The following is a 15,816-nucleotide window of genomic DNA, read 5'->3' as shown; positions in this document are numbered from 1 at the left end:
TAAAGGGAATATAACCTCAGGTATTTGGTGTGGAACACCAACGTTTGCAGATCTAGCCGCTATTGCCTTTGGCTTTAAAAATGTTTGGCGCCACTGTACAGGGAAATTTGAAAAATTGAAGGGGTCTTCCGTAAAGATTGCTTTGCAGGTTATATTCCCTTTAATATGTTTCAAAAAGAAACTTAGTTAAAAGCATACCGAACAGTTGAAAAGTTTCCATTATTTCAACAAGATATACGCAGTAACTTTCTGGTCCTGGCTCTCGGAAATATTACTTCTTGGCGATTTCCTCCTAGCGTCGATGCTAAGCACCACCATGACATAATTTGACATCAGATCACGAAGCAAACCGCCACACGATCTCGCGAAATAATAACGTGACCGTCGTGGACGTCATAATGTCATGGCCGACCTCAACGCGTTACCACGGCAACGAACACGAGCAAGTAGAAGCCCCTGTAAAATAAATCAAGGTCATTGGTTTTTTTTTTAATTAAAAGTGATGAAGAAATAAAATATGAAATACCGTATATAATGTAATATAACTCGATTACGCGTGTCGCTCGCGAACTCTTCAAAATGATCGATCCTTTCGCAATCCATCGTGTTCAATTCGACCCACGTCACAGAGAGGCCAAGAAACTGACTTCCATTTTATAAGAACAACACTCTGGCGCGTTTCTTTCAACCTCTATTATTTTATTTCCAATTGTCCCTTTGACATTTGTAACTTTAATCGATTAGGGCGCTGTCAAAGCTTCTTATCCGTTCCCCTGTCCATCAAGAAGAACTCTTTAATATTAATAGACGTAAAATTATCAATAGAGGCCTTTGTCTTCGGTGTCAATTGACGCGGGGAGTAAGGCATAAAGGGTTTCTATGGCAACCGCGTTCTCTCTCTCTTCGCCAGAAATTCGTCCTTGCCAGCAGCGGCAAATGAGGCGATGGCGGCTGGTGCGTGGGAGGGTTTCCAATTTCGTCTTCTCAGATTTCAGCCCTCTTCCTAAATGAAAACTTTTCTCCCGTGGTCAGTGAAAAATTATCACCGTTGGCTGGCGGAGAACAACGGACTTATCACGCCCTGAAAGGCCGAAACAAAACTCTCCGGGTCGAGTTTGAGGCTGAGCGCTAATATTTGGCGGACATACCGCGGGTTGGACGAGAACAGTCTTTTGTTTTACATCATTTTAGGAAGGGGATATTTTTCATTGTTTTGGGTTCGAACAAAAGCTCTTTCCTCTTCACTCTATTTTTGTTAATAAAAGTTTGCACTCGCCCGGACAGGTATTACTAGGTTGGCTCGGGGGGTGGGAATTAAGGGGAGCTTTTGTTACGAGTTATTCCGCTAGAGGCGCGTATTATTATCTCATCCACGCAACGGTTATACAGGCTACTACAATGGTGATATTTTGGGGCGTCGCCTTTCGTATTAAACGGACTACGCGTGTATAGACAACTCGTGTAGAGTGATTAGATATTCTGGATGAAGTTGAGGGAACTGACCTTTTTCGTGTTGCGGGGCTCGATCCAGGGGTGTTGTACAAATTCTACTTCGGGAATTTTTGCTTTTGGTTAAAAATAGCTTATCGCGTTCCACTTTGAAACGATATCTTATCCACCCACTTTGCGCCCCAAAAAATACCACCCTAAATTAATTCGATTATAAGAATTATGATTGATGGTGGCTTGTTTCTGCCATTGCGCAGGGTTTATACCCCTATATTAAATGGTGGGTAAAAATGCCGACCCACCCAGCAAAATTTTAATTTTTATGAAAGACCAATATAAGAAACTGCTGTTTCAAAACACGAAACTACGCGAAATTCGTTTTCGTATAAATTTAAATTTTGCTGGGTTGGCATTTTTACCAACCTTTTAATACACATTTAATTCTAATTTCTTAGCGGAAATCAGAGAAATTTATGAAGGTTTAAATCAGTTTGCCAAAGTTATATGAACCCTGTTTGCAATATTATGTTATCTTCCGTATTTAATTTCATTCATAGAAATATATTTAAAAACAAAATTGACTTTGCTCTGTCGAACAATAATTTTGTAGAGGTAAAATATTTGATTGATGGTTCTGTATTATATTTATTTTTTCGAGATGAAGGTCAATTATACGGCGAATTTTATTACGTAGGCGACGAGCGTAAGACCTACAGGGCCATCTGTTGTAATATTTTAAAACTAAAAAACAGACTGCTTTTGGATTTTTATTTCAACTTAATTTTGATTTTAACTGGCAACTTTCCTACATTCAATTCCAAATGAAAAGAGTGTTTAATGTGTATTAAAACAATACATGGAGTATCAGCAAGTTAATACACGATTGTTACAAATAGAACACATTGAAGGATTATATAAAATGTTATCGTTCAATAGATTTAACAACATTTGAAAACAGAGAGAAAAAAACAATGAATATTCTGTGAAATCGAAGTAACATGAAAAATTTCAGTTTTTAAGGTCGGAAATTTTGCAGGAAAATATATCAATCCTGGAAGCATACTTATTAGCTGTTTTTTGAATTCGGTTAACGGGGTCCAATGAACAAATTTTAGTTTTAAACAAACTTGTGGTTCGAATTGCGTAGTTTGGAACAGACAGATTTAGTGATAATAGGTTAGGACAAGGAATTATTATTCACTAATTTGTACAAAAATGCAAGTAATATATAATATAATAATAGTAATATATAATATAATAATAGTAATATATAATATAATAATAGTAATATATAATATAATAATAGTAATATATAATATAATAATAGTAATATATAATATAATAATAGTAATATATAATATAATAATAGTAATATATAATATAATAATAGTAATATATAATATAATAATAGTAATATATAATATAATAATAGTAATATATAATATAATAATAGTAATATATAATATAATAATAGTAATATATAATATAATAATAGTAATATATAATATAATAATAGTAATATATAATATAATAATAGTAATATATAATATAATAATAGTAATATATAATATAATAATAGTAATATATAATATAATAATAGTAATATATAATATAATAATAGTAATATATAATATAATAATAGTAATATATAATATAATAATAGTAATATATAATATAATAATAGTAATATATAATATAATAATAGTAATATATAATATAATAATAGTAATATATAATATAATAATAGTAATATATAATATAATAATAGTAATATATAATATAATAATAGTAATATATAATATAATAATAGTAATATATAATATAATAATAGTAATATATAATATAATAATAGTAATATATAATATAATAATAGTAATATATAATATAATAATAGTAATATATAATATAATAATAGTAATATATAATATAATAATAGTAATATATAATATAATAATAGTAATATATAATATAATAATAGTAATATATAATATAATAATAGTAATATATAATATAATAATAGTAATATATAATATAATAATAGTAATATATAATATAATAATAGTAATATATAATATAATAATAGTAATATATAATATAATAATAGTAATATATAATATAATAATAGTAATATATAATATAATAATAGTAATATATAATATAATAATAGTAATATATAATATAATAATAGTAATATATAATATAATAATAGTAATATATAATATAATAATAGTAATATATAATATAATAATAGTAATATATAATATAATAATAGTAATATATAATATAATAATAGTAATATATAATATAATAATAGTAATATATAATATAATAATAGTAATATATAATATAATAATAGTAATATATAATATAATAATAGTAATATATAATATAATAATAGTAATATATAATATAATAATAGTAATATATAATATAATAATAGTAATATATAATATAATAATAGTAATATATAATATAATAATAGTAATATATAATATAATAATAGTAATATATAATATAATAATAGTAATATATAATATAATAATAGTAATATATAATATAATAATAGTAATATATAATATAATAATAGTAATATATAATATAATAATAGTAATATATAATATAATAATAGTAATATATAATATAATAATAGTAATATATAATATAATAATAGTAATATATAATATAATAATAGTAATATATAATATAATAATAGTAATATATAATATAATAATAGTAATATATAATATAATAATAGTAATATATAATATAATAATAGTAATATATAATATAATAATAGTAATATATAATATAATAATAGTAATATATAATATAATAATAGTAATATATAATATAATAATAGTAATATATAATATAATAATAGTAATATATAATATAATAATAGTAATATATAATATAATAATAGTAATATATAATATAATAATAGTAATATATAATATAATAATAGTAATATATAATATAATAATAGTAATATATAATATAATAATAGTAATATATAATATAATAATAGTAATATATAATATAATAATAGTAATATATAATATAATAATAGTAATATATAATATAATAATAGTAATATATAATATAATAATAGTAATATATAATATAATAATAGTAATATATAATATAATAATAGTAATATATAATATAATAATAGTAATATATAATATAATAATAGTTATATATAATATAATAATAGTAATATATAATATAATAATAGTAATATATAATATAATAATAGTAATATATAATATAATAATAGTAATATATAATATAATAATAGTAATATATAATATAATAATAGTAATATATAATATAATAATAGTAATATATAATATAATAATAGTAATATATAATATAATAATAGTAATATATAATATAATAATAGTAATATATAATATAATAATAGTAATATATAATATAATAATAGTAATATATAATATAATAATAGTAATATATAATATAATAATAGTAATATATAATATAATAATAGTAATATATAATATAATAATAGTAATATATAATATAATAATAGTAATATATAATATAATAATAGTAATATATAATATAATAATAGTAATATATAATATAATAATAGTAATATATAATATAATAATAGTTATATATAATATAATAATAGTTATATATAATATGATAGTAATTATAATTATTATATGATAGTAATTATAATTATTATATGATATTAATTATAATTATTATATGATATTAATTATAATTATTATATGATATTATAATTATTACGATGGTAATAAATAATATAAACGAATGAAACTGAAATGAAATTCCAGTTTCATCCTATTTCCCCCCTCACGGTTGCTATGGCTTCTGCCGACGTAATAAACGCGTTTAACGTCTTGATCGGATACGGTGAAAAGGGAAAAGTCCTTTATTTTCGCAAACAGCTGTTGTTTGTCCGAGACAAATCCCCCTTTTGTACCCGGCGCCGATATTTCTACGATTTTCAGGCCTTGGGATTTATAATTTGACGTGGCTTATCGGAATGGCGTTGTTACTTGGCGCGTTATTAACGACGCGGCTCGGCCAATGGGATTACGACGCGTCGACGCCGCGATAATCCAACGTCGCTGGAATGGCGCAAACTGGAAAACGATGCCAGATTTACGGTGCTGACACTTTCGAGGCGAGGGGTGGACTTGGGACGGCAATTGATTTGACAGCCAATCTACGTCGCTCAAGCCTAACTCTCCATTCAATTGGGAATGATATTAGGAACATTAAGGCCGGCCATTTTCTTGTACAGTTTGGGGCAAATTGGAACCGCTGGCCACGACGTCTTATTGAACGCGGATTTGAGTAATAGCTTTCCGATCCGACACAATGGATAATTCTAATCTGCGCGGAAACAATTATCTCTATTTGATGGATGTAAAAATGAACGCGCGAAGCCGTGTACGACGTTCTTTCAAGGTCATTCGGGTGTCGTGGGTCGCTTACCACGTTCTTTTAGAGTGATTGGACGCGTCAACGAACCCGGTCGTGTTGGGATTATAATCTCACTGATAAGCTGTTTATTTCCCTATCTATTCTGATAACCGAATTTCTCAATAAGTCGATCATTTCCCCCGCGTCCTTTACGAGGAAATATTTACTAGCTGTTAAGATTTCGCGACCAAAAAGTGTATTGGCTGCTAATTTGCCAATTTCAATATTAGGTGGTTCCTTTTCGTCTGTTCTCGGACTAGAAGTGTACTCTTTTTTACCCTAAATCGTTTTATTCGCCTGTTCTGGTGGATGATAATTACTCCGGCCCATAAACTATTCGCTTGTTCCGGAGTATTAAGGGCTACTCTTTTTACTCCTTCCGAAAAGGAGGTGTAAAGGAGTAAATTGTATTTTGTCGTCTGCTAGCCAGAATTTATCCGCTAAAAAGGCCACAGGCAGCCATTTTGGATAAACGTTTTTACTCCGACTCAAAACTATTCGCCACCACAGAATCGGAGTAAAATGACGTCATAGCCTTACTCCGAAATCCCGGAACAAGCGAAAACAAACTTCCTAATAACATAACCGCCACCTATCGGTTTAAAAAAATTAGCGCCGAATAGTCTAGCGATAAAGTACCATCTTGACCAATAGCTCTTTTTATAAAATAATATATACGAAAGTGTTATTTCTTGGAGCGCGCGCTTCCGAATATTTCTGTGTAGAGGGTCTCGCGCGAGCTCAACAAAAACCAAAATATGCGCGCGCTCTCTAACTGCACGATGAACATAGATATAGGAAACGTCTAGATAAATTTCGGGGCGTCTAAGCCTAACATAAAATACGTGCAGAAACCGAGGAAGGCACGTGACCAGGAGCGCGAGGTCTCTTAGCATTTTAGTACTAAGTGCTTGACCTTTCGGTAGGCCGTAGTCTTTAGACACCATCTGTTGGTGACTTTTAGTATAATTTTTAAGCCGGAGACAATGGCTCTCGCGACGATAGCACGAGCTTTCTTACCGATAGATAGCGCCTTATAAGGATAGCCTGCAGAAATTACGCGTTTCTGCTAGCTGACACCTCCGTATTCACTCCCTTTGAAATATTTTATCTAGACCTTTATATACATTTCTTATATCTATGACGATGAATCTAACGTAATCACGTGACCTCTCGTATTTTATATTAAGGGCTAAATTGCGATAAAATAAAAGCGCGTGTCAAAACTATCCGAAGTCGGTAGTCCTTGTGATGTTTGAAAATACCTTGACATTATTGATAGTGGCTAATTTATCGTTTGAATCTTCAACAGGTACTTCCGATTCGAAGAGATTCGAAGCCAGTCGTGGTCTTTGCTCCGAAAACCGTCGCAAGTCCAGCGGAAGCAGCAGCAGCGACAGTGGGGATTCCCTCGCCTTAATCCAGCTCGCCAACAAGAATAAAGCGCAACAGCAACGGAACAATAGCAACAAGGGCCAGCCGAACGAAGATGCGGCTGACAACGACCGCGAGCCGCCCGTCAACACCGCCTCCAACAAAGGAACCAATCGTTTGAACGCGGGCGCCCAAGAATGCCTACCACGCCAAAATGAGGAGGTTCAGGTCAAGGTTAGCGCACCCGGATCCGAGTCTTCAAATACGACGCCTTCGATTAAGTGTCAGGTCAAATTGGAAAAATCGCCCGAAGGTCGTTTCGCCAGCAAGAACTTAGTCGCCGTCGACGACAAAAGTTCCGGCAAAGTCGCCAGCGGGTCGACCAATAGTCGCGCGCTGCCACCCACGCCGGCCGCCGGATTCGCGTCGGGACCGGCCAAAGTGAACGGCTTGACGCGAGTGTCGCCTCCCAAGCCGCGGAAACAATCGTCGCCCCCTTCCGCGGACGCCGGTCATCCTTACGGAGCCGCTTCCGTCATTACCAGCGTGCCACGAACGGCCGCTCCGAACAGCGACCACCTCGCGAATACAAATAACAATAACAATACCAATAGTAGCGGGAATCATAACCACAGTCGCGACAGCGCGAGTGGAGAGATTCGCGGTCCCATATCTTCGGTGTCGACGAGCGGCGCCACGACGACCGGAGCCCTTCCTCCGGCGCTCAAGGACGGAGCCCGGCCGGGGTACAGGAACTTACCGTTGCCCGAGATCGCCAACTCTTCGGCCTCCTCCAATTATCCTAAACACGGCGGCGAGCAGCCGCAACATGGTGCTAGATTCGTTCAACACGTCTCTCCGCGAAGCAAGCAGTCCTTACCGTCTCAGCAGCAGCAACAACAACAACAACACCACCGGCCGACCAGCGGCTCTCCTAAGCCGGGTGTAGCGCCTTTGGACGCTCGTAGCAACCGACCAGTGCCCGCTCTACCAGGCGGCAAACCCAAGGACGAGCCCGGAAACCGTTCCTCGACGGCCGTCAGCGGCGAGCGCGCTTCTTCCGGCGGCGGCGGGAATTCGGCGGCCGAGTCCGAGCGGAAAAGTTCCTCGGAGTGTCGTAATGACTCTTTGAAGGCCGCTTTCGACATGCACCCGGCTGGCTTATCGCCCATTTACTCGAGAATTCCCGGGATGCCCCCGCAACCTCCCCCTTCGCAACAAGCGCCCCAGTCCCGGGGCACGCCGACCACCTCCAGCGGGGGGCCTCCCGGCGGACCCCCTCCGGGCCCGCAGTCGGCCTCCCACTTGGGCCTGTACGGGCTGTCGACGCCCCCTCACATGCTGCAGGCCCACCACCACCCGGCAGCCCCCGCCTTGGACCTTCCGGCCTATCGGCACTTGTTGTCGCAGACTCACCAAATACTGCCGCCCGGATACGGACCTAACATCGACATGTTCTGGTCTCAAAAATACCACGCGGCTGCCGCGGCCAGTGGGGCGTCCGCCCAACCACCCGGCACTTGGATAGTTCCGGCTGGGGCGGCTTCGCCCTATGACATTCGACTAGAACGCGAAAGACTAGCCGCCCACGAACGAGACCGACAAAACAGAATTGAAAGGTAAAAGACGAGTTCATTTCCTCACGTGTTACTTCTTTGTCTTCCTATAACGTACCATAATTGCCTTAAACGTCAATCTTAACCCTGTTCGTCTAAGATCTTAAAGACCTAGGTTTTCTTCCGCCTGTCACCCTTAATTTTACTTCCCGCCTAACATATACCCTGGTGGTAGGCCAACGTGCTCTGCTGAAATGAATGAATAGTTTTATTACCGTCCACAAGTACAGTGGTCCCTGTTTTAACAGGGAGGAGTAAAACTACCGGTACAAGGGTATTTGCTTGGAAGGAAAGTGAATTTAAAGGGTGACAGGCAGAAGAAAACCTAGGCCTTTAACATTGAGTAGCTAGATATTCATAGCGTAATTGTTTTACCAAATACACGTGATTTTACTAGAAATTTCTGATTTTGGTTTCGGGGGCGCACCATTGAAAAATATTAATATTTGTACGTACGAGTTTCGGGAGGGGGACACGTTCCTTTGTGTCGAAAATTATCGATTAACTAAAGATAATATTTGATTTGATTGGCTGCGCCACGAACGCCAGACTTGAGAAGCGAGATCAAACCTTTTTTTAGACGGGGTTACGAGTGTAAACAAATAAAAAACAACGTTATTTTATTATATGTATCACGTAAAATGATAAACATATTCGGATATGCTCTAATATAATGGTATGACAATGTACGTCTTTTACAATTATTTTATCATATACACTACTGTTATGATAGATAACTTTGTTAATATCGTCTGATATTACAGCCGATATTATCGGCCACGAATAGCCGATATATTTTATATAATAATTACTATAATTTTAGTCTAGATCTATGGCAAATTCTTCCATTATTATTTAGATCCTTGAAAGGTTTCTTAACGTTTAAATAACTTTTTATACTGAAATATAAGTTGATTAAATTTATTAACTTCTGATAAATAAATTTTGGTCTTAAAAAGTTGGAGAAAATAAATTAAATGGTCATGGGAAACAGGGAATTTGAATCTGATAATATTGTGGCAACCCTGAAATAAAACCCTTAAAAATTTTAATATTTTGTCGCAAAAGTCATGGAAAATCTGGAAAAGTCAAGGAATTCGAATCGGTAAAAACTGTGATAAATCCCATCAAAATCTTTTCCTATTCACCAATAAAATCATTTTCTCTGCAGATACGCGCTAACTTATGACAAATATTTTTATTATCGTTGTTTAATATTTTTCTCGCGATGTTTCGATCTATTTTTATTTCTACTCCATTAAGTTAAACCTCAGTTGGAGAGTGAATTCGAGATCCCCGTTCTCAGTTTAGACGCAACATTTGGACGCCAGCCCGTAGTTTCTAATTTTAATCTGTTAATTTATGAGAGGGAAGCGAACTTGGCGAACGGCTGCGGGCGTCCCCGATTTCGCGATAAATCTCGTTTCTTCGGAGGGGTTTTTTTTTTAATAAAAAATAAACTAAAGATTTTTTTAGGGAACTTTTCGGGGCGCAAAGGGTTTACCGACGATGCGTAGAGGTCACTGACCTTGTTTCGCGTAAATTGGGCAGCCAATCAAAAGAGATTTGCGCTGCGGGTTTGCGTAAAAAAGAGATCTAACCTTTAAGATATTCGTATACGGGTCTATAAATTATCGTGCGTTGATAAAAAAAAATTAGGGTTCACCCTTCTTATTACGACTTTTATGTGTTGTACGAAGTCGGGAGTGTATTGGCCTCGTGGGGACATAGACATCTCTTTCGCTCTCTTGAATTCAGCTCGATAAATATTCTTCCTAGTTTATCTATTCGGATAAAAGAACTAGTTTAAAATAATCTCCTTTTTTAGTAGGCGAAAGGTTAACTTGACAATTTGTTTCAATCGAGGAAAATTTGTGACGAAAGATGCTTTTGAAGTTTCGAGATAAAAATGCCCTTAATTTAAATTTCCTGTTTATTTTTGGTCGCTTTTATTGAATTGTGTTTCATAAATAATTCAAAAGTATTCGTTACTTTTCAATAAAATTAATATATATTAATATTAATCAAAATATTGTATTCCCCCGTTGGTCTTTGGGGTCTCTCGTTGGTCTTTGGGGTCTCTCGTTGGTCTTTGGGGTCTCTCGTTGGTCTTTGGGGTCTCTCGTTGGTCTTTGGGGTCTCTCGTTGGTCTTTGGGGTCTCTCGTTGGTCTTTGGGGTCTCTCGTTGGTCTTTGGGGTCTCTCGTTGGTCTTTGGGGTCTCCCGTTTGCTCTTTGGGGTCTCCCGTTGGTCTTTGGGGTCTCCCGTTGGTCTTTGGGGTCTCCCGTTAGTTTTTGGGGTCTCTCCTTGGGTTTTTCACTAAATCGCGTATTATCAAAAATATATATATAATATATTAAATTCCATCTAGGCGTAAAAATGAAACGTTTACCTTCGCCGGCTTGAAGACAGTTCCAATGTGCGCAAATTTATTGTATAACAAAATAAAATTACCACTGCGCAGGAAATTAAGTTATAGAAAATCAATATATGATGTATTTACCACCCAATATTTTTTTAGATACAGTATTTCGAAATTTTGCAAATTAAATGTTTAAAGAAAAAATTATTGGTATAATTATTATCTTAAGATTTATAATATTATATATATCTGGTATTATTGAAATCTTTAAAAGCAGCTTTTTAAGTTAGAACAATGAGTAAAAACAACGATATTTAAAAGTGCACAAAAATTTGTTTATTGGAAGAAAAAATTTAAAACCCGACTAGTTTCGGCTGCATTATCGCTCCGTCATCAGGGGTCTATATTGCAGCCGAAACTAGTCGGGTTTTAAATTTATTCTTCCAATAAACAAACTTATAACTTGTGCAAGTCGCTAAATAATATTAAATACGCAGCTTTTTAATCTTTAAATTTTGGCCTTGATATAATAATGATTTAAAAAGTTATTGAACCTATTATGTGGAAAAAAAAACCCCTGTCAGAAATGAGGGCAATATTAATCACCGCAATTACACCCTCTAATTTCCAAAGAGACGTGTTTTGTATATTAACTAAAAACCTTTTTCGTTATATTAACAATTAGTAATTTATTAGCTGGTTCAAAGTCCAAAAGAGTTTTTCCTTATCAACCACTAATAATTTCAGCTTCACTAGCTTTTGATATTTTCTGCGCTGTTATTGCCTGAAAGCAAAAACGATATAACATAAATTAAGCTTTTTTTGCTTTATATTTATATGAATTCCGAAAAGCACAGTTTTTTTTATTACAAATACAGGGTTGCCACGGTACCTGGAATTCCGGGAAAAGTCAGGGAATTTGAATATGGGTATAAAAATCAGGGTAAAGTCAGGGAATTTTAAAAATTAGTCTAAAAATCAGGGAAATTTTAGGGAATTTAATTTCGGTTACAAAGTCAGGGAAAACCTGGAAAAGTCAGGGAATTTAATTGTGAAAAAACTGTAAGAACCCTGAAATATTCGCGTAGACAGCCCTTATTTTATAAATAACGTGCCTTAACTATCATATAATTTTTAAATAATTTAAATCAATTGCTATTAAAATAACCACCCCCAAGTTACGTGGTTTTTGCTTTCACTCGACGATATTCCTTTTAACTGAAAAAAAAATGATCCAAGTATCGGATAATTTTTTTTTCGACGCCAAAGAATACAGATGGCTGTTCTCTAGAAAATCCAGTTACATTCGCCATTAATCTAGCTCTAGTATCTTTTGCGAAATGCAGATAGCTCTCGTTAATAACGGCATTCCTCCGTTCTCTAAAAGACAAGTTAGACAACGAGTGAGCGGCGGATCATTTAGATTTAAACCGTCTCTACGGATAGCGCGGGACGGTTTACCTTGACCTTAGCGAGGTTTGACGAAGAGGCGAATGCTCGGGCATTCTGCCAACGAACACCGGGGATAAAGACTAAAACAACCGAGATAATGCGTAGTATTTGTTGCCGACCCTCCCCGCTCGGCGGCGCGCTGCTTTTGGCCTTCAAACGTCTATTATTATTTTATTACTGTTTTGGCGTAACTTTGTTTTGACTTTTCCCAACGTTTCGTCACACCCACGGTTAATGAGCCATTCTGGTTTCACTCGAAATCCGTTGTGGAACTTTCTGAATAAAGTAGAAATTATGCCAAATTACGTAGTATTATTTTTCTTAGTTAGCCTTCGCTGGTTTGAAAAGTAATAAGGTAAAACGCGTTTTCGGCAATTTCCATTTTTCTCGCCCTGATTTCGCGGATAAATTGCCGGAGAATTTCTTCCTCGTAGCTAAATTGACTTGATTATCGTTTTCTCGGTTCGACCGGATAATTACCAATGGTTTTCGGTCTTTCGAATTTTAAACGGCGTTTTCTTTGCGGGGGGGGGGTACACCACCTTTTAAACGAAAACCGATTCGCTTGTGGACTAGTAACGCCATCTAGATTACCTTTTTAGAACGACGACACTTCAATATTTATTTAGGCGCCATTTATTCGAAAGCGGATATTATTTATTTTTCCCGCCAAATCGCGGATGTGATTATTACTTCGCTTAAAGGTTTAAATTTTAAAATTACACTGCGTAGGGATTGATAAACCATATTTTACCTATTAATAAATAAACCATATTTTTACCAATTAATAAATAAACGATATTTTACCAATTAAATAGTGTTAGAAAATAATATTTGACGGTTTTATTTCCAAAACGTGTTTTGAAAACGCGTATTATATTTCTCTGGTACTAAGTATTTATCTTTTCTGAATGTAGATGGCGCGTCAATCAGTTTTGTAGGAAAGGAAATTACACACTAAGAGCTTTTCTCTTTTCTGATAATAGATATTACCATAAGTCTATAATAACTTTGGGGCATATTTTACTGAGAGCTAGTAACGAAGTGACATCGTCACAAGAAGAAAATCTCCCCCTAGCGAGGCGCGTTAGCAATAATCAGCGAGGCGCTGTCAAAAGCTAATGACAACGTAAGCCATTACGTATCGACGGACTGACAACTCCGCGAACTGCTCCTGGTATTTGGAGGAAGCCCGGAAAATCGCCGCCGGCAGCCTTGTCGACGGACCAGCCAAGGCCTATTAAAAATTGAAATGCTTTCAAAAGTGTAAATAACGCTACTTGGTATGGTCTAAGCGCACCCTATCAAACAAGAACGGTTATACTCCCTTTAATCGATAATTTTCTTATTTTAATCTAATACCGATACTAGAAAAATAGTCCCATTTATCTGTAATTCTGTATTATGGTGGAACTTGGTTTTTTGAATTATAATATTTGATTATCTTTCGATTTAGGGATAAGAGGGAAGAGCAAGAGAGGCTGGAGCGGGAAAAGGCGGAAAGGGAGCACCGGGAGCGAGAGAAGGAGAAGGAAAGGCAGGAGAGGGAGCGTCAAGAACGGGAGCGCCAAGAGAGGCTCGAAAGGGAGCGCGCGGAGAAGGAGAAGCAAGAGAGGGAGCGCGCCCAGAGGGAAGCCGTGCAACAGCATTTCGAGGAGTCCCTGAGGCTAGCCAGTCAAAAGGTACACATTGTTGTTGGGAAAATACGGGGGGCAGTTCACTTCTTTGATTAACCACCCCTCGAAAGATTAAATCCGATTTAATCGTGATTATTTTAATTAAATCACGTTTAATCATGATTAAATGATTAAATCCTGATTGAAACGATTAAATCGTGATTAATACGATTAAATCGTGATTAATAAGATTAAATCGTGATTAATAAGATTAAATCGTGATTAATAAGATTAAATTGTGATTAATAAGATTAAATCGTGATTAATAAGATTAAATCGTGATTAATAAGATTAAATCGTGATTAATAAGATTAAATCGTGATTAATACGATTAAATCGTGATTAATACGATTAAATCTCGTTTAAATCGCGATTGGATTTTTTAATCTTGAGTACCCTGATTTAATCATTTTACTATGATTAAGACGCACCCAAAATGGAAGTGACCTGCCCCTCGGAAAAATATCTTTTGTAGCGGTTATTTCGTCGAATATAGATTGGTTATTGGCGGGGTAATAATTACGACTCGTTCTTGTTTGTATATTGGCTTTACAGCAACAGTGGAACATGGGCTGGAGTCCGATCGCGAACCTGCCGCTGGCCAAAGGGACGACGTCGTCCGGAATGCCGAATTCGGCCGCGGCCACGATGACCCAGTCGCGAATCAACGCCGCTTACGCCTCGGAGATGGAACGAATGGACAAAGAGCGCGCTCGCGAGAAGCACGAGGCTGAGAGCAGAGAGCGGGAGAGGTACTTGGGAGACGCTCAGGAGAGGTGGATAGCGGCCATACACCAGCAACAACACCAGCAGCAGCATCAACAACAACAACAACAACAGCAGCAGCAGCAGCAGCAACAGCAACAGCATCAACAACATCAAATGGCTCACCAGAGAGCCTCCGAAATGTCCTCCCATAGTCAGAGCTTCTCCAAAAACGAGGTGGGCATTTTCGAGATAAGTTACTACAGGGTGTTTCAAAAGGTTATGCAAAAAATATAAGGAGTTGTAGGGGGTGAGTTGAGAAGTATGCCTGTTTTTTCCCATTTTAATACGATGAGTTAAAAGAGCGCCAGAAGTAGGCTGCAACAAGCACAAAATTCAAAGTGTGGCCTACTAGCCCATGGAAGTAGACTGCAACAAGCGCAAAACCAAGCAGCAGGGACTTTAAATACTGTTTAAGTTTCCCTTTTTACGCTGGTTACCTCAATTTGTTTACAAAGTCCTTTTTTACCTATCACACGAACCCCTAATGCAGCTTACTTGCAGGGGCTAGTAGGCCACACTTCGAAGCTCTCTGGCGCTCTTTTAACTCATCGTAGGAAAATTGAAAAAAAAAAACAAGCATACTTCTCAACTCACCCCTACAACTCCTTCAAATGTTTGCCTAAACACCCTGTAAACGC

At 35.5% G+C, this 15,816-nt stretch overlaps 1 protein-coding gene across 3 annotated transcripts in view; it reads left to right on the top strand.

Annotated features, from left to right (window-relative positions):
- The window catches only part of Kdm3 (Lysine demethylase 3), a 175,555-nt gene that overhangs the window by 149,576 nt on the left and 10,163 nt on the right, over positions 1-15,816 (top strand). For 2 of the 3 annotated variants that reach the window (XM_090154196.1, XM_090154195.1), the window contains exons 8-10: positions 7,244-8,924; positions 14,191-14,425; positions 14,966-15,352. In XM_090154196.1, coding sequence (XP_090010322.1) covers positions 7,244-8,924; positions 14,191-14,425; positions 14,966-15,352 — 2,303 coding nt within the window. The remainder of the gene's footprint in view (positions 1-7,243; positions 8,925-14,190; positions 14,426-14,965; positions 15,353-15,816) is intronic. The other variant, XM_090154197.1, reaches the window with a different exon arrangement.

The sequence above is a fragment of the Leiobunum rupestre genome, chromosome 7 (genome assembly GCF_980474605.1).
Source record: "Leiobunum rupestre chromosome 7, qqLeiRupe1.1.hap1, whole genome shotgun sequence".
Lineage (NCBI taxonomy): Eukaryota > Metazoa > Arthropoda > Arachnida > Opiliones > Sclerosomatidae > Leiobunum > Leiobunum rupestre.
This window is presented reverse-complemented; position numbering and strand designations above follow the sequence as displayed.